Source organism: Pyrgilauda ruficollis, unplaced genomic scaffold, assembly GCF_017590135.1.
Source record: "Pyrgilauda ruficollis isolate IOZ18807 unplaced genomic scaffold, ASM1759013v1 scaffold10, whole genome shotgun sequence".
NCBI lineage: Eukaryota > Metazoa > Chordata > Aves > Passeriformes > Passeridae > Pyrgilauda > Pyrgilauda ruficollis.
In genome coordinates, this window is record NW_024508101.1 from 12,003,152 (window position 1) to 12,029,700 (window position 26,549).

At 47.2% G+C, this 26,549-nt stretch overlaps 1 protein-coding gene across 3 annotated transcripts in view; it reads right to left on the reverse strand.

The window, feature by feature from the left end:
* FLNB (filamin B) overlaps positions 1 to 26,211 on the reverse strand; it is an 89,827-nt gene extending 63,616 nt beyond the window's left edge. For 2 of the 3 annotated variants that reach the window (XM_041459973.1, XM_041459983.1), the window contains exons 1-4: positions 26,150 to 26,211; positions 23,161 to 23,236; positions 9,139 to 9,239; positions 7,683 to 8,090 (exon numbers count right to left, since the gene is read on the reverse strand). In XM_041459973.1, coding sequence (XP_041315907.1) covers positions 7,683 to 8,031 — 349 coding nt within the window. In that variant the 5' untranslated portion in view covers positions 8,032 to 8,090; positions 9,139 to 9,239; positions 23,161 to 23,236; positions 26,150 to 26,211. The remainder of the gene's footprint in view (positions 1 to 7,682; positions 8,091 to 9,138; positions 9,240 to 23,160; positions 23,237 to 26,149) is intronic. The other variant, XM_041459966.1, reaches the window with a different exon arrangement.
* Positions 26,212 to 26,549: the final 338 nt, after the last annotated feature.

The window sequence follows — 26,549 nt, forward strand, 5'->3', positions numbered from 1 at the left end:
CATTGTCTCCTTACAATAGAAGCCACAGACTGATCAAAACCAGTAGGCAGCCACAAGCACACAGGGTAGCCCAAAATTGCCATGGGCTCTGAGATGCAGAGGAGAGCAGCCACCAGCTTCCTACTCCCAGGTCAGGCTGGGGCAGCCCCCAGGGCCAGACATGCTCATAGCACCAATGCAAAAGATAGGAGTTGGCATTTCAGAGCAGCATTTAATAGCTCAGCCCAGAGCTCATCACACCAGTTTCAGCAGAAAAAGTGGGTGGAAGCACATCAGCCGTGGACTAGCAGTTGCCTCCAGTGCTTTCAGCTGCTGCTCTGCAGCAGAGCAGCCATGCAGAGGGCTGTGGCCAGTTTTGCAAATGCCTGCACCCTACCCTGGCAAGCAGGATGCAGCAAGAGCCACCCCAGCAGCACAGGGAGAGCAGAGGGCAGCTGACAGGCTCTGCTCAGCACAGCACCCACACCATGCCAGAACCAACCGCAGCAATGTGGCAGTGGGATGTGCTGCAACAGCCATTGCCCAATTTGCCCCTCTCAGCAGGCAGGCTGAGTGTCTGCATGGCAGTCGGCGCCCACCTCACCCTCAGAGGAGCCATCATTTGGGAACGTTGCTGCCACGCAGCCTGGCCAGCTCATGCCAGAGTAATTCAATGCTCTGACAAATAAATGCGTCATGATTTACAGCATGGCCTGAAGCAAGGGAGAAGGAGCCACAGCCCATGATGTCATTGCACCCACAGTCGTTTTTGTGCTGTTACTGGGTAACGCTGGCAGGAGAGCTCATGCAACCTGCTGCTGCTGTTAGATGAAAACAGTTTGTCCCTTTGCAATAAAGGCCACAACCTGGATGGTCAAAGCTCTGCCACTACGAACTCACCAGCCTGATCAGTAAAACTTGCTATATTTCAGTGACCCAGACAAATTAACTCTGAAGTATCTGCTGAATTTATGCTTTAACGTAAGAGACTGTCTTCTGTATTTACTGGTTCCTTCCCATTAGTTTAGTTGTTCTACTTCTTTAGGTTGTAAGGAACAGCAAAGGGCCATCACCTGACTCAGAGGAAGCACCCCACTAGTAACCAGACAGTGCAGCTGCTTGTGTGGCCATTCTTCTCAGACACTTGAGAGACATGGCTGTTTTCTTTCAAGAGCAATATCAGCAGGAGGTTCAAAGAACTTCAACCCATCACACCAGGGGAGACAGGATTCAGCTACTCCACCCTCTGCCCACTCCCAGGCAGCCCAGGGCAGTGTCTGCTGCTGCCTTACTCACCACAAGGAAGGATGTGCCAGGCAACTCTTGCTTCCCCAGGAACTTGGACAAAGCTTCACTTGGCTGCTGTTTGAAGTGGCCTAGCTTGTATTCACTGACACAAAAAATCCAGTTTATTTTTGCAGTGGTTGTATCCCAGTTGCCATGTAACAAGCACAGAAGGAACTAGACATAGCATACATCTCACTGTGGATGTTAGACTTCAACTGCTTACAGCAGAATAGTGCTTACACAAGGATTTGCAATCCATGAGGTGAACTCAAAGCCCACCACAGCATCCAATCCTCACTGTGATGTACCAGATATTATGTAGGCATCTTCAAAATTCAAGGTTAGCTGCAGGAGGGACAGAGAGCCAAGGGAGGCTGACAGACGGGTTAGAGACCACATCAGAGTCCAAAGAACTATCTGGTTAAGATACAGCATACACTTATTGCAAGGCTTTTGAGTACAGAACTGGAATTTATCTCCTAATGATGACCTAGAAGAAAGTCCTCCCCTAATAGATTACAGAGCACGAGTTCTTCCTTAGGAGGAACACAAACAAGCAGGAGTGCAACTACACAAACTTTTGCCTTGTGGGGAAAGAAAATCTGCACCAAGTCCCCAGAAGCAGAACCTAGGGGGAAAAACTCACTAGAGTTTCATTGCACAAATCCAAATGAACAGGCAGAGCTTGCTTAGCCCATTGCACAAAACCTCAGATCTCAGTTGACTCAACTCTGAACCTGAGGTCAAGTTCCCAGGAGGAGCAAGGGTAGCTCTACTCACCCCACCCAGTGGGGGATTGCAAGAGGGTCAGGTGAGTATCCACTTTTACCACGCACACAGACAGACAAGTACAGCAATCGAGAAAAGATACAGAAGCAGCTAGCACAAGTTTCACAGACACAATCTTCATGAAACTGCTACTCTTATAATCCTCCAAACGCCACCTAAACACACTGCTCCCCCACCACTTTTGACCATTAGCAGGAATTCAGTCTGCAGCAAGCTAAGCAGTGCCATACAGTGAAAGCTGTACCACACTGCTCAGATCTCCTAACAAGGGTAGGTGGTGACTTCCCCTAGCCTTTTCTACATGTATTTTGGTTTTGAGTCTTCCCACAGCAGTTAACACTCAGCCACACAGCATTTCCTTCCTCCAGCAGGGACACATTTGGTATATCCAATTCCGTTTTTCTTGCCACATCCAAGTTGATTGCAGCTACCCACCCCATCTGCTTCCACCCACCATCACTACCATGGTGCACTCCTCCCCATGCATGGGTACTCTAGAACAGGACCCACAGTACTGTCAGAGGATACACAAAAAGCAAGAAAACCCCACAGGCACCTACAGTTTGTCTACAGAAAGCTGGCTACATCACCAACAGCCAGACACGCTCAATGCTTCGTAAGCAAGAGCCACTGTGACAGGCTCTTCAGGCACACTGGTACCACACCAGACAGAGCCAAACACCAGTTCACTGAGCTCTGTGTCTTTTTTACTGTAATGACTTATGACTCAGGTGACATATTCATGAGCTCACTATCGTGCCAGGCAATCAAGGAAGACGGAGCCACTTGATGCTGGTGGCAGGGACCTGGTAAGCACCACAGTACAGCAGAGGTTTGTTTAATCCAGAATAACACTTTCACTCTGGTGTGCTTGATAAACATGGATCAGTGGTCTAAACTTAGCAGACCCTTGTTCAGGACCAAACTAGCTGCTCATCAAAGTCTTTTTCTGAGCAGCAGAGAGAAAACAGAATTCTTCTGCAGCCTGGGGGATTCAGAGACCATTGTTTTACTTCCCATTGCTTGGAGCAGACACAGAACAATGCTGGCAACATTGCAGCATGACCACACACAAGGCTAACCACATTCTTAAGTTACAGTTGTAGGCTAGAAAAGAGTTATCCTAACCCATTTAGATTTAAACATCCCCATGTAAGTCAATACAGGACGTGGCATTAGAATATGGAACAGTTTAGAGTTCAGTCCATCTTGAATAGCTGGCATAGCCTTCAGTGCCTTAAATGAAAAAGCTGTTTAGCACATTAGTCTATCTGGCCCCAAGTAATTTTACTGAAGTTTGATCACTTTACAAGTTTCCGCTCATATGTAAAAGAATGCAAGAACAGTCTGTGTAAGCTACCTTAAAGTCTCCTGTAACTTGGAACTCATAGTTCAGGCAAAGGCACTGTTAGAGCAGCAGTCCAACTACTGAAACAGAAGGTCCTGAGGAGACCAAGTACCTTCCAAAGCTGAAGTCACCTCCAGCAAAGAGGTCCACTGAGCATCTATCAAAAATTATTTTCAAGGGGAAGGAGTGTCATATTTCCAAGAAGCAGAAATCTGTTTCCAAGACACACTGGATATTTTCCAGAAAGCAGCATCCAGGGAAGTCACAGATAAATGGCAGACAAAATGCAAGTGTGTTTTGACTACCTCTTTATGATCTGTTAATAGAACACTGAGTGAGACAAAAGAACCCTTAAATGTACACAGGCTGAAAATACATTTTCTTTTTTCAGTTTTCAAGGACATAGCTCTAAGCCTTACAGCACAACACATTTACTGTTTTACAAGAGACTAGTTTTCCCTCGAGAAATGTATGGTTTGTTTTGTCACTCTTTAATCTATCAGCAGCATAGGGAAGTCGGTTTTCAACTATTTTCCAAAAATGAAATTTCTATAAGGTCCTCAGACTCACAGGTCATGATACTTTCACCTCAAGCACACTATAGACCACAGTGTGTGCATCAAGTACTTGATCATTAACCAAAACCTCACCCAATGCACATGTTAGGTTTGGTCAGTACTCCTGCAGCTGGGATATGCCATCACCAAACTCACCATGAGGCAAGTGCCAACAGACCATGATTATAACCCCATCCTCTCCTCACCCATCTCCTTCCTGGCATAGCTGAACTCCCTGCAAGCACTGCAGCAGGACACAGGATCACCACAGAGACAAATCTGTAAACAAATCACACAACAGTAGCCATGGCCAGCAGTGGATCCTACTGCCATGGCACAGACATGCCACTGCCCATCCATTGACTTTCATTGCCACTTCACATCCTGCCGTTGCGAGGCAAGCCAGGTCAGCTCACTTACCTGGTGAAAGTGCAACCTGGCAGAGAAACCACATTTGTCAGTTTACTCAATCTCACTGTAGCAGCCCAAGAGAGCAGTTTTACTCAACAAGGCAGCTTGGCACCCATCCTCCCTCTACCAGTGACACAAGGCTGCTGGATGAGCAGTGGCCATGAGAACACTGCCAACAGCTACTGAGCAGCAGAGTTTGCACCTAGGATGTGCCAGCTGCAAGCCTGGGTGCAACTTGGCAGGTCTCACCCCAAAACCATTTGCCAGGCTTCAGCCACCCAACTCTTCTGTTTCTAAGCTACATGAGTTGACTCCTATTACCAGTTACCAGGGTTTCTAGGGACAAGCTCAATGCCAAATTAGCTTTAACTCCCCTTCCTTCTCTGCTAAGCAATCTGCGGAGTCTGTGATCAGCCACTTCAACCAAGAGAAAGCCCTTGTGCTCTACATTCCTGGCATCCTACTCCCAATGCCTGTCATGCAGCATGCCACTCAGCACCCAGGAATTTGCAATTATCTCAGTCTAGCAGACAGAGAAAAAGGCTAGACTTAACACTTGTTAACACTTGAGCAGCACAGCAGCCACCTCACTTTGAGCAGAAGGCTATGTGAAGTCACCTGCTCCCACAGCAGCTTTTGCAGAGCATTCACTCCCATCTTCGCTGGATGGCACAAAGCACCTATGTGCTTCATGGTCTTTTTTACAGTAGATCATACATGCAGTCAATTTTGCATTGAAGTGAAGACACTTCATGCCTGGAAGAAAAGCTTCCTGAAACTAGCAAAAGACTTTGAGCAGAGACTAAACAAGGGGTAACAGCAGCAGGAGGGGTTGGGCTTCTAATGTGCATCCAGAAAGGGTTGTGGTCAAACACTGTGCATAGGCAGACTTATTTTAAATAAACATTGAATGCCAAAACCTTGCTACTGAAAAGGTTTTAAAATGTGGTTGTAGTACAGCAGCGGTAGCTGAGCCATAACACATGGCTTCCAAAATGTTCCTGGAAGTTAAATAATAACTGGAACAGGCACTGCATCCACTTAGCAGAGGTCTGATGGCATTATTAATGCCAGAAATCCAGCAGGCGCAGCTGTCAAGTTTCCCCAGCTGATTTGGCTCAGAGTTGGCCCTAAATACCCCAGGCCCTAAAGACCAACCTGGTCATAAAAGTTCTCCACCTAGAATCTTTACTAGTTTGGGGGTTTTTTTACTTCACCTCCAGGGTCTGCAATGACCATGGTTTTGTTCAACAACACAAAAGAGACTAAACAGTAGAAACAAAAAGAAAGCCTCAAGTTCTTCAGAACCCACAGGGAAAAACACACCAGGGGCAGGTAGTGATCCCAGAGGACGCTGCATCTGCAGGACAGGTGCTGAGGGCTTCGGCTCTTCAACCCAGCAGAGCACTGCAAGGCTCACTCAGAATGTCTTTTTTGGAAAGGACATTCAGAATGTTTTTTCAGGACAGGCTCAGTTTATCCAGGACTGTACAGTAGGGCTCCTGTGCTACTCCTTGGCTCCAGCTCAGGTGGCAGAGTACTGATGGAGCTGTACACTCCTTCATGCAGAGGCTGGGACATGGCAAAAGCATTAGTAGTCATAGTCATTCCATTCTCTCAAAGCTTCAAGTTTTCTCAGGGTTTGGTTTTTTAAAATTTTATTTGGTTTTTTAATAACCAACACAAAGAAAGTAAGCTGTAAAACAAATAGACATGTCTTAAATGATTACAGATACCATGCAGCTCAGCCTAACAGTGTAAAGATGTGCTGCTGCAGCAGGATTTCTAGAAGGGAAGTCACTGAAAGCCAGACCTGACTGGAGTAGCCTTGATCTCCCAAACCCGTCACCCTCGGGAAGTTCCACAGACAAAGAGGAAGACAGTTGGAGCAACATTTTTCTAGGGAAAACAATACAATAGGAGGGGAGTGCTGGCCTGGTGTTGGAGCTAGTCCAGCACCTGCCACAGAAAGGTGAGCTCTGATGTTAGGAAAAGCTCAGCCCAGGAATCAGCAGCTGCAATTCGAACCCCACTGAGTGCAAAGGGAATCCATCTCTAAGTAAATAATTAGCACCAGCTTCATTCCCAGCTGCAAGTTAGCTGTTCTGCCCAGGGAGGACAATCAGCCACTCGGGACCAACAGTCCTCACTTTTTGTCCAAAGCTGCTTTTACACAATAGCAGAGGGGAAGAAGAGGGTACCCAGCTACAGGTTTCCAGAGCGGGCCAGGTCTCCCCCAAACTGAAGAAGTTTATATTTTCTTGCTATTGTAGTTAAAGCCTTTGAAGAGAAACAGCTTTTATCTTGGCCAAGCATTTTAAACAACTGAGAGCTACACTCTACAAATTCAGCTGTGCAATTCATCGAGGCCAGAATCATCAGGAAGCAGCAGTTATAGTTATCTGGCAAAGAGCAAGAAAATGCATTCACATTCCTTCCCAGAGATCTCTCAGGCATTCAAATTACTGCTTTACAGACTATGTTGCGGCCACACCTGAGCTATTCCCCAAACGGTCACCGAATGCATTCCTGAGGGATCATCCGCAATCCGACGTGCATGCCAGCAGCCTTCGTCTCCAAACTACCAGCTATCAACCAACTGCACGTTCCAATATGGCACGGGCAGGCAAATCTCATGCCAGCCTGGGTGGCAGTAGCTCAAAGCACCCATTGCCTGGGTTTAGCAGCGTTCCTTGAACACTTCCTGCCGTAACTTATCACAGCAGAAAGACTGGGGAGAAAGTACAATCCTGCTCAAAAGCTGCAACTGTGCTTAGGCATCAGTGCTAATCTGAACATTGGCATCATCTACTGGGCTGTGGTGAGCAAAGTCTCCCCACACTCCTATACTACCTACGGCTGCAGCTATTTCTGCACAGCCGTGAGAGTCTGGCTCCAGCACCGTGCCGGAGCCCAGGTACGCCCAGCTAGAGCAGCATCGTCCTGCCGCATACTCCTGCCGGGCTGCTGGAGGGGTCAGTGCCCAGAGGAACTGGCTGCACAGGGAGAGAATACACCCCGGCACTAGTTTCCTGGTTTCTTCAGGAAAGACCTGAAAGCAAAGTTTCACCTATGAAGTAGTGATAATGAGGGACGCTGAGGAGGACACTGCCAGCCCCGACAGCCGGGCTGTGGGGCAGCCCCACGGCACACACAACTCTTTAAAAACAGAAGCAGCAAAAGCCCCCCATCAGCTTCTGAGCCCCCACTGCCCTGAGCCCCGTCATAGCTAAGCCAGGCAAAGGTCCAGCGCAGGAAAACACACAATTAAACGAGAAAACAACAAAACGGCCCGCCGGAGACGCACTCACCGATGGAAACCAGCTTGATGCTCTCCCGCTCCAGGAACTCCAGGGCCACCGAGACGTTCTCCAGCTGCATCTGGCGGAAGGTGGGCCGCTGGTGGTACTTGCGGTACATGCGCTTCTGGCTGAGCACCTCCAGCAGCGCGATCAGCCGCAGCCCGTCGCTCAGGTCATGCTGCAGGTTGCCGATGCGTTTGTTGACGCAGCGCAGGTGCTCGTTACACCAGCGGGTGAAGGTGTTCTGCTGGATCCGCTTCCAAGGGGCGTCCTCCGCCAGGTCCTTCTCGGTGGCGGGCATCTCGCCGTCGGGATCCGCCGCTCTCCGCGCGCCTTGACCCCGCGCCTGCGTGCTCATGGCTAGCCCCGCTCCGCCTCCTCGATCCGCTGTGCTCCGCCCGTGCCCCGCCCGACCGCCTGCGGGGAGGGAGGGAGAGAGAGAGAGTGAAGAGCGCCGCGCTCAGCGGAGGCCTCTCTCCTTTTCCTGCTGTCGCTGCTACCGCTGCCGCCTCCTCCGCTACTCAACCCACTCGCTCTGCTCGGCCCCGTGCCGCCGCCCGGCCTTTATCCACGGGGAGCGGCACGCCCTCCGCCCCATCAACCCCGCGCCCCGCCGCACCGGCCCGCAAGGGCCGGCCTGGGATGGGATGGGCGCGGCTCGGCTCGGCCTGGCCTGGCCTGGCAGAGCCCTTGATGGACCGGGGACCACCCTGGGCCGACACTCACCTGGCCGAGGTGCCGGGCGGGCTGGGGCGCGGCCCCCAGGCACGGGCAGGAGCGCAGCTGGCCTGGCGCTAGTGCCCGGCCTGGGTGCAGCCCCCTGGCTCTACAGACAAATTAAACCCGCAGCAGGAACAGGAGCGAAGCCCCCCACCCACCCGCACACCCCCACCACAGCGGTACTCAGGCGGCACAGGTCAGGCCGCCAGCCGTGTGACGGCCGTGGGTAGATGCAGCAACGGGTGGTGACCTCTCGCCGGGCCTGCAGAGCTGTGCAGGGTGGCCGGCAGAGCCGGGGCTCCGCGCTCGGGGGATTCGGTTCTGCACAGCCCGCGCCGGGAGAGGCTGAGGGTGCTCCCACGGGGTGCGATGTGGCTACGGGACGGCAACCTCTGTGCCAATACATGATTTTATCGGCCATTTGAAAATAATAGAAACCTCTAAAAGTAATCAATTAGGGTTCGAATTCTTGGGGGGGTTCTTTGCTTTTCCCCCCACTTTTGTGACTGATTTCCTGGCGTGCCACTCCCTGCTGACATACAAGACTGTGACTTGCCGCTGACTCATTTGATGACAACAGAGTCAATAGAACGACTCCAGCTGCCTTGCTGCATACTGAATTTTTGCAGGTCGCTGAGGCATCTCACGACACTTACAGGGTCTCTGAAAGCTGCAGTGAAGTGTCCCTGCATGTCCCTATCCCGAGGGAAGCCTGTGCCCACCCACTCACCCAGCACGCACTTACAGTCTTGGCTTTGCTACCAGGAGCTGCTCCACTGATTCAAGCGAAGTGTGTGCCTGTTTACCTATTTACATCAAGGCTGCCACTCTGAAAGGTGCAGGTGTCTGTCAGAGAAAACAAATCCATTAAAATACAGTCAATAAAGTCTTATTTAATTAAATTACTATGGTCATTCTCAGCTAGAAAATTAGAATACAGATGTCCAATTACTTTCTTTCAAGGGTGTTATTCTAATGCCTCCACTAAACCATCACACCATGTTTCTCTCCAGTGACCTAATAGATCCTTCCCCCAGAATAATTTATATTACATGCATTTGTTGACAATAAATTAAGAAAGACGAAAATATGAAGGTGAGGTAATGTGGGAGTTATGTCTAAACTTCCATTGTTCCCTAATCAGCATTGCCTCCTGTTTTAAAACTATCAAAGAAATCAGAGATCAGATTTGGTATACTGAAATGTTGAAGTGTATCTCATGGCACAGCAACCACTGCCCTTTCCTCAAATTACTGAGCCAAGCAGCAGGAAGCTGCTTTTATTATTCAAATAAAAACTGACATTAAGTGAGAGCTTTTATTTACAGACCAAAACCACCGACAGTGCATAGAGATGCTGCAGCCAGGGTAGGTTGTGCCTCTGCGAGCAGCTCTCTGCTGTCAGCGCAGGCTTGTCCAGCCCAGGGGAGAGCAGCCTGGAAACATGGAGCTGAGCCTTTTCTCAAGGACTTTTCTCCCATCATCCTGTACTTCATGTTTTAATAGATACTAATTGCTTATTGACTTTGGCCTGGGCTGGGACTCCTTAGCAACCATTCCACATCCGGATTAGCTGATTGCTTATAATATTTTAATTTCCATTCCTTTTCACTGCCACACCTAGTAATGCACACTCTTCAATATAATTTTGTGCCTGTGCCATGCTGCAAGTTGAAGCTTCAGCCATTGTTTTTTCTGTAGCAAAGGTAGTGAATAGGAATTACGGAGGAAAAAGACAGAATTAGTACTAGGACCTCTATTTTTAACTTACGCATTTTGCTAAAATTTTCAATAAAGGTAATTTTTTCCATAGACCCAGCAAACAAAATTTTCATCCCAGTGATATACTGTGCAATGACATGCTCTGCAAACATAAGGACAGTGGTTTCTTTGAGTGGTTTTCCACCGCTCCATCCATCCATCCATCCATCCATCCATCCATCCATCCATCCATCCCACCAGAAGCACTGAGGCACAAAACCAGATGTGAAGTGCTCAGCAAAGCTCTGGCACAGACATGCAAGCCCAGCTCACCCTGTCAGACTCAGGACAAGGGCAGTGGCACTGTTGAGGCTGTTGCTGTTGGGACCATGCAGGGTTGGTGGGGTGCTAGTGGTCTGATTGCAGCAGCATCCCAGCTGCCCTTCCCTGCACATCACAGGCCTTTTGATCCGAATTCAGTCTTTTGCATCCTGGCTGCTTTCATGATTATTGGGAAACAAAGACTGCTTTATGGGAAGAGAATGAAAAAAGCAAAATAATTTCTGCTCTGAGGAACAGATCTTGTTTCATTCCTTTCTTCCCAGTCACAGATGACCCTCACAGCTACAGTCTGATCAAGATTTCTGCTTGATAGGAAGTGAAAAGGAGCAGCCCCTTCCTGCATGGCACCCCATTGACTGCACAGGTGACTGAGATCAGGAGAGGTGCCCTGTCTGGGACCTGCCTGGCCACAAATGTGATATCCAGCTGTGGCAGCAACTGCAGGGCTGGGCATCAATGCTTGGTCTCATCTACCGATGAGAGAGTCCCTCTGTACTGCTCTGTCATCAGATTCTTCTTGGGGTCATATTTGACATGAAAAACTGTATTTATTTCCTTTGAAATGAAGTTGGAAGACAGTTTAACACAAGTGAACCCGTGTTTCAAGTTTCATCAGGAGACAGAGAAGTAAAAATAAGCTAACCCATGAATCTGTACTTGCTGGAATACCATCTTGGTACTGTATATTATTACAAATTAACTTATGTATGCCTTGCAGAAATACCTTATCTGCATATTTATATGGGTAGATATTTGTGTTGATGTATGTATTTAGGCAGAAAGAGAAGGAGATTTCAATACGATGCTCTGGGGTAGATACCTTTTTCTTTTGATTTATCCTGTATGACAAGGATCTTTCCATTCCATTTTGCCTTTACTTGCTAGATGCAGATACAAGGAAGGAACACTGTCATTGCTTTCTTGGTTCTCTTTAAGCAGTTGTACACAGCAATGATTTTTTTTACTGTTTTAAAAATACTCTTCCTCTATGGTAATTCACTGCAAAGCTGAATTTAAAAAGACCCTGTTTCATTCAGTAGCAGAGGGCTTCCTCTGCCACATACACACTGATTTATCATGAAACTGCTCAGAATATTTTGTATTTGAAAATACAGCCCTGACAAATGGAATAAACTGTAATGGCAATTCATTATAGCATGCTCTATTTTTAGCAAGAAGTCACTGCAGAATGTCTTTCAAACCAGAATATAGCATTAAGCTCTCTGAATTCACAGGGAGTTGCTTTTCTGGCAGGATTAAAAAAAAAATTAAGAGCACAGTTTAAACTGTAAAGGTAAATAAAGGTTGGCTGGCCTTTGCAGGTCTGTTGCTGCTCTTTTTGGGATCATTAACAATCCTTAATGGAAATTTAATCTCATTTATCATATCCTCAGGGGCCATGGAATGGTACCATGATGGACACTTGCCATTAGTTTTTTTGAGCATACTAACAGCAGAGGGAAATGGCAGTTCTAACAGTGGCTGTTTCATTGAGGAGAAGTCTGTTGAAGCCTGGTTTTGCAAAAGCAGAAGGGTGTGGGGTGTGGCAGCATGGGCCTTCGCTGACATCAGTGAACAGCACATGATGGGGTGACTACAGAAGTCAGGTCTGTTTCAGGGTAATCAACTTATGACAGTCTCATGTGATGGTATGTTCTTGGAATCCTCCAAGTCATGGGCCCTACATGAGAGATCCCAGCCATTTGGGACACTGTACATGCTCTCTGCTTGACACATTGTTCAGCAACAGATTGCTTTGATTGTAAGAGGACAAGAATCGGAATTAATCTCAACTGTTAATCCAACATCTGCACACTTTGCTTAGAGCAGGAATCAGCCATGGCTGAGCATTGAAGATGAGTCTTTGCAGGTAAAAGGACTTGTCTCTGCCCTGGCAGGTCGTGCTTTAGTTATCACCTCTCTGAGGATCTCTGCAACAGAAATGTCACCTTTTAAAGACTTCAATGGTGCTGCTAATACACGAGGAGCAATGACATTTTTTTTCCCACACTACAACTAACCCCACACAAGTGACTTTGAAGATGCATCAGAAATGTGTGATGAAAAGCCAGCAGGATGCCTCCATCTTTTCCAAAGGTTTCTGTCAAAGCAGCAGCACACTGGAGGTTTGTACCCTGGGGCTGTCAAACTTGTGAGTTGTCAGGGCAAAGGCTTGGAAAAAGAATAACTGGGCTATAGCACCCGGGTAGCTTTAGAAATTTATCAGGAGATTTTAAATATTTATAATTTTTTTGGCACATAATAGCCTTATCCAAACACAGGACAGCATTGTGCATTAAAACAAAAGCCATGCATAACAAATGCCGTAAAATAAATTGTAGCACATTCAAACCAGTGTGCAGATGCTAATCCTCACATCCCCACAGGGCAGCTCATCCGCTAACCCAGCAGCCAGCCAGTAACGCTAAAGATCCAGCAGCTGCGGCTCACAGTAGTTAAAGGTTTGCCTTTTCTGAAGCCACAGGCGCTGTAACTCAAAGGGATTTCATGACTAAGTGACCATAAATGGCATTGCTGAGCAGTTGGCAGCACCGAGCTCGGCATCACAGCCGGGTCCTCCCAGCCTCCCATGTCAAAGGTTGCCAAACACACTGCACATTTCCTTCACCCGTTACCTATTTACTGGGTTCTGAAAGACAAGAGAAGTGTTTCTTCTCAATTGATGAAGTAGACATTAAACCTCTCCTTTTGTTACCATGATCCCTACGAAGTGAAGCCAAACCAAGCCGTTCAAGTCAAAGCATGAATCAAATGGATTGCATCATATGGATTGCATTTTCCTTATTCAGCAGCTCTATGGAAGGCAAAGAAGCTCTTCATTATACAGATATTGGCTAGGACCTTTGACACAACTTGTTCTGAGTTTTTCCATCTTCTGTTTCCTCCTCTGTTATCCAAGGAAGACAGCAATATGAGAGGCTGCAGCAGCAGTTCAGTCCAAATCAGACAGAGGGATGTCTTTAGGCAGAGAAATCTCTAGAAATATGCTGAAAAATATAACTTGTTCTAGAAATTGCATTGAAATTTATATTTGGAAAGTCTATTCAGGCAACAGTTGCTTCTAGTAGCAGTTGTGTCTGGGGCAATTTTCATCTCTCTGTGTCTAGAAGAACATGGTTTTACTTCTGCACAGAGTTCTTGCTGCATTATATATGTGTATATATATGTCTTGCTGCATTATGTATGTATCCAGAAGCTGAAACTGGTGCCAAAAGCAGCATCCATCTGACAAACACAGTGTTTTGCCAGAACTTGTAGTGCTGCCTTTGCCTTGAGTCCCAGGGAGACCCACAGCTGGAATTTAAAGGTCTGTTTTTGACACAGGTTGTAAACAGCCCAAAAGTAAGGCTGCTTGTGCTTTTGGCTATCTTGAAATCAGAGGAGAAAACTAAACTGAAATCCATCTAGCACATACTGAAAGAGCAAGGACAGGGCATTCCCTGGGAGTGTCCCATGCAGGAATTCACCTAATTTATTTGTCCAAAATACCCTTGCTGCTTGTTCCCATGGAAATGTTATGAAGTTCATCTATCTCTTTTTCTTGGTTCATCTATTTTTCTGACTGATAAACTGCTGCAGGGTGTTTAATTTTACTTCTGTTTTGTGAAGCTGATTTTAAATGAAAAAACACATACTCACAGCCATGTATAAGCATCTCTCTTTGCAAAATCCAGACAAAGTTGTGTTGGTACCTGAGGACAATGCCTGGCAGTGCAACTGTCCCTACGGCAGTGCCTGCTCTCAGCCAGAACCCCTCACCCCGCCCCCAGCACCAGGAATGCGGCAATGGTTGCACTGTGGGTGTCCCTGTGAAACATAGCTTACCCAAATAAATGTGACTTGACATATCAAACATGAAGTTGAAAAATAATTTGAAATAGCAGCTCATTTTTAAAATAACTCAGGATCTGATTTCATGACCTGGGAAGTCAGATCCTATACAAACCCACACAATGCTCCAGTGTGCAGCTAATCAGGGCTTCCTGCCCCTAGCAGATACTGCAGGCACGGGCCTCATTAGACATTTTCTCTGCTTACTTCCAACCTTACTGCTTGTGTTTGCACTCTGGGTAACCAGAGTTCTCTTCCTAAGATGATACACCCGTTTTTCTCAGCGTTTGAATTTCTGTGCTTTTACTCTGTGAGCTGGAGTTTGCAGGAGTGACAGTGTAAAGTTGGAATTAAGCATCTCACATCTGCCAGAGCTCATGGACTGCACAGAATTCCAAGTGTTTCCCAGTTACTTTTCAGGAGCTGTTGTAACCTGAGATACAGATGAATAGTTTTGTTTGACTTCAGAGGAGTAGCCAAGCTCCTCCTAGGCACAGCTGGATGTAGCATAGGAAGGAACGCTTTCCAGGGGAACAGTGTATATTTTTTAAACAAACCAAAACTCTTCTGTGTGACATAAACAAAATTGTTGACCTATGTCCAGCCAAAGGGGGAGTTTGTTTGGCTCTCCTGGCACGCACCCCAGGATGCAGCAGTGGGGTGAGAATGCCAGTGCAGAGTGAGTGAAAACACAAAATCCCAGCTATTTCAGAGGAAAGGCATGACACTGTGGTGCTCACTTCTACCGACCCCACTAGAGTGTTCTCATGATGGCGAATAACCAACCCCAAAAGCACTTTTAAGTGGATTTGCTTTCTGCAAAAGGCTGAAGTCATGCTCCTTTCTCCTTTTTAAACATTCTCACAAAAATATTCCCAGACAGAAGTCTTGCGTAAAAGAAGCTTTAAGTCTACTGACTCATTTGAAAGCTGCTTTATTAGCCCCTACATGGGCTGATAAGCCTTGCCTGGTGCATAAGGACACAAGGGCTGTACATTGTTCTGCTGCTCAGCTCATGCAGTACTGGCAGCCTGGGCTTGATCCAGCCAAGCAATTAGAGAATTTAACTTCCTCCATAAATACTTGTACGTGTGAGGCCATGTGTTTGGGGGCATTCCTCCACTTGAAAGGAATCTAAGGTTTTAAACATGTTGCAGAACCAGAAGGAATGGCAGAGTACTCTGAGGACAGCATCACATTGATTTGGGTGAGAATTAGGAATAATAAAAAGCAGAAGAAAAGCACTTGGACCTGGCCAGCACTCACCAGCCTCAAGCCACCCTTCCCCCTGCATAGCTGTTAGTCAGTTCTGCTGTTAGTGAGTATATTGCAGCATAACAATGTCCTGCAGCTGAGCTCTGCCCAGCAACACCCTGGAAGAGGAAAGGCGGGTGTGTGGGGGTTCAAGAAGCACCAGCAGGGAGAAAAAGGCAGGGTGTTGCCGCTGTCCTGGAACAAATGGAAGACACCACCCCAGGGTGGGCAGGAGGAAGGTGATGGTTTGGAAAACCCTGAGCTGTGTGTACCCTGCATGAACTACGGGGCTGGGTGTCTGAGGACAACTCAGCAAGGGTTTGTCCAAAAAACTGGAGTTCTCAGATGGGACAAAATGGGCAGGAAGAAAGCTGAATAGATCACCCACCACAAGGCACAGTCAATGCCTTACCCATTCCTAGGATCTTCCCTGGCTGTTTACTTACCCTAAAAATGTGAGATTCCCCTGGGGGGATCCTCACTCCGCTCTAGCTCAACCTTTGGCTTAGAGGGCAAAACCTGCAATTCCCAGCTTCCTGCTTTTCTCAAAATGATGATTCCTGGATTTTGTGAAGCAGGCCAAAAATCATCAGCTCAAAAAAAGAAGAAGAAGAAAAAAAAAAGGACTAAAAGCTATACTAATGAGAGACGGTGGCATTAGAAAGGTGTTACTGGTGGAGCTAGCTGGGCAGCTGGCACCTCTTGCTCCTTGTGTGCCTGGTAGTCCTGAAATGAGAGATAATATTGAGAATGAGCCTAGTCACAAGCTATCTAATTGAAAAGGATCAAAAAGTAAAAATAGACCCTTTCAATCAAGGAACTGTGTATTTCAAAGGGCAATTCAGCCACTGCAGCAGCTGGTGCTGCACTTCACATCAGCCATCTGGTGTGGTACTCCAAGCAAGGAACTTTGTGTTTGTAAGTATTGTCACTTCTCTACCAGCTAAAACACCAACCGAGAGCCTGGTATGACACAGAAGGGGAAAACCAGAGCTCTGGCTAGCCCAGTTCTACTAATCAGAATGAGCAAGAGTCAAATGTAAAAGAGGAACAGTGCTAGGGCATTGTTTGAGAACCCTTTTTGAGGGTGGTCACTGTCTTAGTTCCAGCTGCCTCATTGCTGCAATAGTGGTTGTAGAGAAGGGGGGGGAGGGAAGAACGATAGAGCAGCCCCAGGTAAGTAGCTTTATCTTTACAGCCCTGGTGATAACATGGTTTGCAGCAGGATGGGGGTGATCTGATCCAGCTGGGGCCAGTTGTGCTATGTGGAAGCCCCACAGGGGCGTGGCAGCGAGGATGTCACCAGGCTGCAGGAGCTCTGCAAAGCTCTGGGTTATCACCACTGCCCTCTCAGAGGCACTGGATGTTTGCACAGGCACAGCATGGTGGCCGCCCAGGTGCCTCTGGGGGCCCTTATTTGCTTTTGGCTTCTCTGAGGCTCAAGCCTGGGGAGGGAGACAGCAGCAGCTCCTTTAGGGACCAGAAACAGCCCCCAGATTGCAAGATGCACCAGAAGGGCCAGGTGCACCCACAAGAAGTCTCCTTTTCCTGTTCTCTGCACAGCCATTGTCTTCTGGATATACGTTCTCTTTGTTGAACTTTGTATGTACAACTCTTCCTCTTTCTGCACAGACTTTAGTTCCTTTGGCACAGCCATGGCTGGCTGGCAAGCAGCTTGTATGACTGTGTCCTAAAGCATGGGGCTGAGCAGAGCACATGCCAGCACACCCGTGTTATCTCTGTCTCTCTGGGAGCAGTAGGTGAGAAGACTCCACAGTGGAAGACTTCAGTCCTGTGGGAAAAACACCAATCTGGCTGTTAACACACTGGTGCTGCTGGTGCTCAGCTGGCACAGGTACTGTGACACAGCCACTGTGACACAGCCACAGCCCAGAGCCTGGGAGCTCCATACAGGCGGATGAGCCATTCCCTGTTCTGTGACAGGCTGGCTTGGCCCCACAGAAGCCTTCCTCCTGCTCCTTCGCCAGCCTTGGCAGCAGTGTGCTGAGTTTTCCGCGGTTCTCACAGCAACTGCAAATTTTCCTTTTGCAAAGCAGAAATCCTCTCCCAGGTTCCTTGACAGCAGCAAAGTTCCAGTAGGGAGGTGGCAGGGGTTGATGAAGGAATTGCAAACCGGTCAAGTACAACTGGAGAACGGCTTGGTTGTCTGAGGGGGACAAGACCGGTTTCCCTTCCCGGCAGATCCAGCCGCTCTGAGAGCTCCTAGGAGCACGGATGAAGTGGGCAGGGGGTGCCTAAGAGCCCAGCTCTGCTCCATGCCCGCGGCCCCGGGCTCACGGCTCCCTGCCCCCTCAGGGCGAGCCGCCCCCACACAGCCCTTGGCACTGCTGCCCCCTGCCGGCCCACGGAGCCCCGCCTGGCCCGGCCCGGCCCTCACGGCGGCCCCGCCGCTCCCGGCGCCGGACAAGCCCCAGCAAAACGCCTTATTGGTTTCATTTGATAGAACTCCCTGCTAAAAAACCCCGCAGCGGTGAAATCATAGAGCCATAGAATCGCTTAGGCTGGAAAATCCCTCTAAGATCACCAATTCCAACCATTAACTCAGCACTGCCGAGCTGCCACTAACTCATGTCCCTCAGTGCCACAGCTACATGGCTTTTAAACACCTCCGGGGATGGTGATTCCACCGCTGGCCTAGGCAGCCCATTCTGGTGCTTGGCAGTGCTTTTAGTGAAGAAACTTTCCCTAATATCCAATCTAAACCTACCCAGGTGCAACTTGGGGCGGCTTCCTTTTGTCCTGTCACTTGTTCCACCTGGGAGAAGAGACTGACCCCACCTGGCTACAATCTCCTTTCAGGTGCTGTACATCCATGAGGTTCCCCGAGTCTCCTTTTCTCCCCGCTGAACACCCCCAGCTAGTCCCACGGGGACTTGTGCTCCAGCCCCTTCCCCAGCTCCCTTGCCCTTCTCTGGACACACTCCAGCACCCCAATGTCTTTGTGCAGGGAGGGGCCCAAAACTGAACCCAGGATCTGAGCTGTGGCCTCAACAGTGCCCAGTACAGGGGGACAATCCCTGCCCTGGTCCTGCTGGCCACACTATTGCTGACACAGCCAGGATGCCACTGGCCTTCTTGGCCACCTGGACACACCTGGGCTCATGTTCAGCTGCTGTCAACCAACATCCCCAGATCCTTTTCCAATGGGCAGCTTTCCAGCCACTCTGCCCCAAAATCACACAAAGCCTGTGCAGCCGATGGGTTCATTTGCACTCCCCAGGCCTTGAGAACCACAGTGATGGGGTGGGAGCAGGGAAGGGGCTGTGCTGCCCCTGCTGCGGCCTGGGAGTATCTTCTCATGCCGCAGGAATGTGATTATGTCATGGCGAGTCCCCCACACGCCCCGCTGCTGCCTCCCAGCCCGCTGCCGGCTGACAGCTCTGGGAAGCATCGTTACTGCTGAAATGGAGGCATAAATTTCTGCTGGCAAGGCTCCTGGCTGTAAAAACTTGTAAGCCGTAACAACCTCTCACTGCGACAAAGTTACTCCGACATTTCCCATGGTCCTGGTCCCATCCCTCCAAGCTGGGGGCAGGAAGAGGGGGAAAAGGTTTTAAAAACTTTTCATTTTCCTTATGTAGTTGAGCGTTACCGGGGGCGATATTTCTGCCTGTGCATGAATTCTTCCTGCTGAACTCATGGGGCATGACGCACCCACAGGAGGGGAGAGCATGCCCAAGACAAGAGCGGCTGAAGTACACTCCTGCTGAGCTACTCTTTCTGAGGATTTGTAGTTCTTTTTCCAGCCGAGGAGTTTTATTATAAGAGAAAGAACATGAGATTTTTATGAGTGATTTTACAAATTAGTTTCTCAAATTGTTTGCAGCAGCACAAGAAATGTTGCAGTCATTAAAGTTCATAGAAAGTATCAAATGCTCCATCACCGCAAAGCTCTTCCTTGTGCAACAGAAACAAAGCAAAGTCGCCCCTGGCATGTTTAGACCTCTGACTCAGAAATGCTGCTCATCACCTCTCCACCATAGTGTACAGCAACTCATCCTGCCCTTGTGCACATTGCTAGAATGAGCACAGAGCTGAACCAGCACAAACCCAGCTACAAACATGATTTTAAAAACAAACAACTAATTATTTCCATTCACCTCATTTAATTTGGGCTCATGCAGAAATGGTGTTCATCCAATAGTCCAAAATATGTCACGTATTAGGAGCTAAAGAGTCCAACCCAATGAATGAGTCATCACCCAGTGGATGAAATCCCATATCTTCATGGCTGCTCATAAATAAGACAAGCTCAACTTTATAGTAAATCATAAGTAAACAATGAACTATATGAAAATCAGACTCAGCTGTGTTATAACTGCATGGGCACAGTGCCCACACAGAAATGAAAAGCGAATGTGATACCATCATTGTTTGGCTTTGGAGACTGTATTTGGGACTGAGACTCTGAAGAGGGGTTTTGATGCGTGTAGCAGGGCAGTTGGACATCCAGGCCTTTGAGGCCACTGCAGATGCCTGTTTGCAATAAATAACACATTATCCTGGCATTAGCACTTCTGAACCTCAGATTCCAGTGGGCAGATTTTCTTAAGTTATTGTCTGGTATCTTCTCGCAACAGCCCAAAATCTCCGGGCAGCGCTCTCATGTTCTTGCAGCCTGCTCCTTCTTCAGTGCTCTCTCCTAGAGGGAAATGAAGAGCAGCAAAAAGCTGTTCCTTCACCCTGAGATGAGGATCGGTACGTCCTGTGCATCCCTCATAACCATATCCTGAGTGCAGGGCTGGATTCACAGAGCTGGCTGGAGTTTTTGATTTAATAACTATTTGAACCAGTGTTGTGAGAGAAGGCAGGAAACAGCAGAAAGTATTGATCAACCTCTATCTTGTTATAAAATTAAGAGCATATAAAAGACAGTATTGAAATAACTGGAAGCCTGACCACACTGCAGATAGCCCAGCAGAAGGGCCAGGCAAGAGGAGGTATGTTGACAGCATTGAGAAAGACTCTGGCACATGGTCATGAAGGGATCCTTCTGCAGCAGGAGCAGCTGAAGCCACCTCCAAGTCTGAGCTCCATTTTGACCCCAGGGCCCTGGCCACAAGCAGCTCGTGGGGCTGCAGCCAGTTTTGCAGGAGCATTTACTCAAATAAAAAATATCTTTCTGCTCCTGAGAAAGAGAAGTGTTTTGCTGTCTTGTCAAAGACTCTGGGAAATGTCTTATAATTTCCTATTTGTATTCAGGTTAATGGTGCCAGTGGGATACAAAGAAGATCACAGGAAGCAAATCCTTGAATTTCAGTGAAATTCATGATGTAATTGAATGAGCTAGAGGGTAGACAAGGTTGACAATCTCAAAGGATATTCTTTTTTCATTATACTGACACTGTGCAGGTAATCATTAATTGGCAGAGCTGCTATTGCCTGAAGAAAGTGCTCCAGGGATAGGTGCCTGACAGAGGAGCCAGCTTTGAAGTCTTCCAGGTTTGCATGGGCTTTCTGGTACACTCTGAAGTGGAGATGTCCTGCTGCTCCCTCACTGTAGCCTTCTCCTCTCAAACACAGTAGAGCAGCTCAGGCTGCCTTTCAGAGAGCAGCGAGGCCAAGACAGTAGCTGTCTGGCTATAGGAAGGGAAGAGACCAAAGCAGCTTTTCCATGAGAGAGCAAAGCTCCAGCCTCTGCCAAAGTACACAAGGACACAGACCGCCTTGTGGCTGTCCCTGCAGAACAGGGGCAGGGGCAGATGAGGATATCCGTTCTACAGTGATGTGTCCAGACATGGGGGAGGGCTTCGAGATGTGTCACAAGAATTAAAACCCAAAAGAGGCCCAAGCCTGGCCACAGGCACTTGGTCCATCCCAAGGGATGCAGGGTCTCATGCGGGGGAATGGAGCCTGGCTCCCTTCCTCCTTCCTGCCCCGACATGACTGCATTTCTCTAAAAGGCTGAGAACAGTTGTGCCCTCTCAAGATTCCATAGATGATTTACAAGTCCTCTCATGAGACCTGCAAAGAGCTCCTCTGGCTCCCTGCCTTCCTGATGGTCCTTGACCCAAGTGGCTCTGGCAGTCAGAGCAGGCTGGCCAGTACCACAGCCTCAGCTCAGGCTTTTCCCAAAAAGGATGCTCTGACTGGGGAACCTGTTTCATTTTCTCAACCCTTGGTACAGTTGTAACAGGCCAAAGCACGGATAATATCCAGCCAGAGATGTGACTGTACAAGCCCACATCACTACTTCCTGTTAAGCAGAGATTCTCTGTATATATTCTCTTTTTAACATTGGAAAATTATTGTACTTTAATAAAGTTCTGTAAATGGATGAATAATTTCCACAAGGAAAGAATGTTAAACTTGCATTGGCACAACGTTACTTCTAATCAAGTGATCTTCATAATTCTCCAGAACAAGCAAAACTTCATATTTTCCATACGTAACCATCTTTGTCACCCAAAGAACTTTGTATTCAATAAAAATACCAGCTTTCATTAAAGAAAAAAACCCTTTTGGTGTGCAGTTTTTCTGGCATTGCACATCTCTGGTTCACTCACTCAACATGTTTAGAATTAAATCACAAAACCTTAACTCACCCTCTAATGATCTGTTTGTTTCCAGATTCATATTCCCACAATATGTTTGCTGACAGCAGTTGGGCTCTTTGACAAAAGTCAAGAAATTTTTCCCAACAATGTATATTTGCTTGGTTCTGGTGAATTACAGGGGAAGGGTGCAGGCTGTACAAGCTGTCACCAGTAACGTGACTGTAAGACCAAGTGTAATTTATTTAGTACAAACTAAATGTTTATAGTAAGTATTCTTTGTTCCGAACATTATCACTTCAACATTGAGCTTTTTATGAAGAGAGTTGTGAGAAAGGTTGAGCCCTGTTTTGAAAGGATTTTTAAATTTAGCATCACTATGACTTGGAGCCAAAACCCTGATGCATACAGTTCTCAGGAGAATGATGGCAAAAATCTGCTTCCCTTGGTTTCAGGCGCTTCTAAACTGTTCTTTTTGACTTTGTAGTATGTGTTAGAACTGAATAAGAGCAAACCAATTCTTGAAAGGATATGTTGTTTCAAAATAAATCCAAAATCTTACACTCCAAATAATGTTCAATGTGGTACTTCGATATAATTGCTCCTTATCCCTTTCTCCCACCCTTAAAATAATCCCTTCAAATTCATATTGATTTCACAAAGCACTTTGACCTCAACAGAAACAAAACAGACTGGGATGAAATCTGGTCCTACCAGTATTCTTCAGCCTTTCTCCCTTGCCCACTGATGGATGGGGTCTGGAAGGTGTCCCCACCTTGGTGTCCACATACAGCTGCATTTCAAGCAACAGTGGCAAGCAGCCCTTTAATAAACCAGTGGCACCAGTTTATTAAACTGGTGATAAAGCTAAACTAAGTCTGTGATACCTGGAGAGCCCAGCATATTGTGTCTTTAAAAAGTCAAATGCAAGTTACTCTGTTAGAGCAGTATTGGACTTTGTCAGCAGCATGAATAATCTCACTCCATATAAACACATTTGAAAACTGCATCCAGTATGATATTTGCCATTCAGAAAAGACAAGAAGAAGAAGAAGAAGAAGAAGAGCAGCAAGGAGGATGATGTCTAAGGCACAGGAAACCCACCTTTTAATGAAGGGCTTCGGGATCCTGATCTGCTGCTGAGAAGGACAAAGCCAGATGTGGTTGTGAGCTGCAGCACCTGCATGGAGAGAAAAATGTCAGAGGCGAGGGATTTCCACTTCCCAGGGGAAAAGTGACTCATGGCAGAAAGCTACAGCTAAGCAGCCATACACTAGGGAAATATATGCTCAAACAGGAGTAATTTTACCTTGTGAACAGCTAACTGTACCCTTAATTATCTCTTACAGTAGATCGTCCACCTCTCATATGGAAGGAACAATCAATGTCAGATTTTTCTCTAAAACACATGTAATTTAAATAGGAACAGTTGAAGGCAGTTATCCCACCTCATATACTGTGTACTTCATCCTAGTCCCTGTTTTCTTGGGAGCAATTCATCCTATGAACAATGATGCCAAGCTTTACTCCTAGAAAGCATTAACATCTTATTATTACTTCCATTTTTACAGCAACTAGAATTATCCTTGTTTGCTCATTGAAAAACATTTTAGACACAACAAATACAATACTTCTGCGTTTATCTGAAGAAAGGAAATCCTTTCTGCAGACTCCCCTTTGGTCCCTGCTGAGCTGCCAACTCCAAAGCCTGCAGAATGCCCAGCAGCATGCAAGGGTGTTTCTGTGGGGTGTGAACTCTCCTACAGATAACAACTTTATGGCACAGGCATTGTTCTTTACCAGTGCCCTGTTTTCACAGGTATTTAATGAATAAGCTTTCAACTGCAAAAACACAGGCTGGGATCAAGAAGGCAAATGACCTTTGTGCTTGTGATTGTATGTTCAAGCAGTTACGCTTATTTTCCTCATTAACATATAGGAATTCCTTTTATGTTAACGCACTTTATTTAATTCTAACAGGCTTTTTGTTGTATTTAAAAAATCTAAAGGGAAACAGAAAAAAAGTCCCATTGTTCTCCCACATGTTTGTTTTCACTACAACTACTAAGAGGAAAAGCCCTTTACAAAAACAGGATACAGCAGACTTCTCTACGCTGTGCACCCCCCACCACACACTCAAACACTCTGGGCATGACTGCAGTGGTAATCGAGAGTGCACAGAAAGTCGTCAGTGATTGAAAAACATCAATGGGAGTTTTATTATCCACTTGAATGAGAGTAGTATCAAGTCGTTGCTGAATAAACCTCACCAGCCTGGGCAGGTTCTGCTCCCCTCAGAAAAATTACCACCTGTCTTAGGACATTTTTTCTGTGACATTAATTATAGATAGAGGGGCAGACTCCACCATTGTGGAAAGGCGTTAAGTCAATGACAAAAGCCATAGCATACAGCATCACTTCCCAGCAGTCCTAAGAGACAAATCACCAGGGAGCCATGTCACCTACATCAGGTACTGCCTGGCCCCAAGAGATGCTCCAGATCCCCCATGGATTTTACTGAGCAGCCACAGGCTGTCTCTGGGGTGCCCTCTGGAGTGGGGCTCCCCACTGCATTTCTACTAATGACTTTTTAGAGCTCCTTTCTTCATGTATCCCACGGCTTCCTTTCCCCTCTCTTCGATCATTGCTTCCCCTGATGAATTTTTGTCCAGTCAGCAGAGGGGTTCCTGGCTGTGCCAGCAGCCCTCAGGAAAGGCCAGAGCTGAGGCAGGGGAACTTGTAAGCTGCACTCACTGCAAAGCACATTCCTGTGGGTTGATGTTAAGAAGATAATAAAAATTGCTGTTTTCTTTCTCTCCACACGTTAGCATTTGGAAGAGTTCATGCTTCCAAAGAATAACACTGACTGGTTCTCTGTGATACAGAAGAATAAATCAAATGCAATTACCAGGAGACCTGCATTTCTGTAATCAAGAGCATCATCTCTGGCCAGAAGGTACCTTGGGGGAATCAAGTTCTAGCGACTGGGAGGCCAGTAAAGAGCAATGTGGGCTTTTCTGACTAAAATGTGGTGATTGCACTTCCATTCGCCTGGGCAGAAACTACCACTGAGCAGCCTGGCAACTTCCTTCAAACACCATCCCAAGAGCATTTCAGTTAAAAAAAAAAGTCTCAAATTTTAGGGAAATATGTCTTCTGATTTCTTTCTAAGGAAAAACATAAAATACCATAAGGGTTGAGGATATTCTTGCAGTGAAGAGAACAGAATACTGCTGTGGTTTTAGTTTTACAGGATTGTGGTTCTTCTTGTTTTTCTTTTAACTATGTTAAGTAAGCCTTGTTTCTTCACCAGAAACTATCATGACTTGGTTTAGCCATGCTTTCTGAACAAGATAATTCTGTCATGTAAAATTATTACATTACAATGTAAATTATATGAGAAATGTTTATGCAAATCCTTAGGTAAAACAATACCACTTTATTGCTGCAAAATAAACTTTCAGATTACTGACACTTTGTCTTTGAAGAGAGTCTGCCATGGCTCAATAAACTGAAGAGCCAGGGAGACAGCACAACAGGCTATGCCTGATACTGCTTAGAATCAGACCTTTCAGTAAAAGGGGGGAAAACCCCAATTTCCATTTATATAAAAATCTTTCATTGTTTAGAAATTGTAAACTGACTGGCTGCTTTTTGCATTTTTTGGTAAATCTCTGACCATCATCAGAGGACAGGATTAAATAATGCAGCTATCATTCCTTCCTCATCAGAGAGAAATAAACCCTCAGTGTCCTCCCTTGCTGCATGCAAGGAGTTCAACTACAAAACTCTGTTTTCCCAAGATCTCGGTATCTGCTGACTGGGTGTCCCAAAAGGCAAGAAATCACAATTCCGCAGGCAGCATCGGGACAAGCTCACTTTGAACAACTCTTTATCTGAAAGCAGAACAGGGACACCTATCCGTGCACTCCCTCCATCCCACGGACCTCCCTCCCTGCCATCGCCCTCCGGCCCCAGCCCCGGGTCCCGCCGGAGCCGGGGGCAGGTCCCGCACGGTGCTCGGGGGCAGATCCCGCACGGTGCCCGGGGCAGGTCCCGCACGGTGCCCGGCCACGCCGCCCCTCTCACCTACCGTCCGCTGCCGCCCGCCGTCCCACCGCGCCGATGGATGGATGGATGGAACTGCCGGGCTTGGCTGGGAGCTGCTGCTGTCCCAGCAGCGGGAGGTCACCAGGCTGCTAGTCTGATCTTCAGTTCGCTTTCCATCTGAAAAGTTTAACTCCTTCACGCCCTAAAAGGCACAATATCAGCAAATACTGCAGCGCTGTGCTCATCCCTTGCCAGGGACTCTGGGCACGCCCTTGTTTCAAGCTGCTGAAAACAAGGACATGCACCTGAGAAAAATCAGGATATGGGGGGTTGGCATGAGCAGTTTTGCCCTCAGACTTGGGATGAGTGTGATGCCAAGAAGTCCTCAAAGAGATATTTCTCACAACAACATATGCTCCTAAGCCCTGTACTGAAGTCTTGTG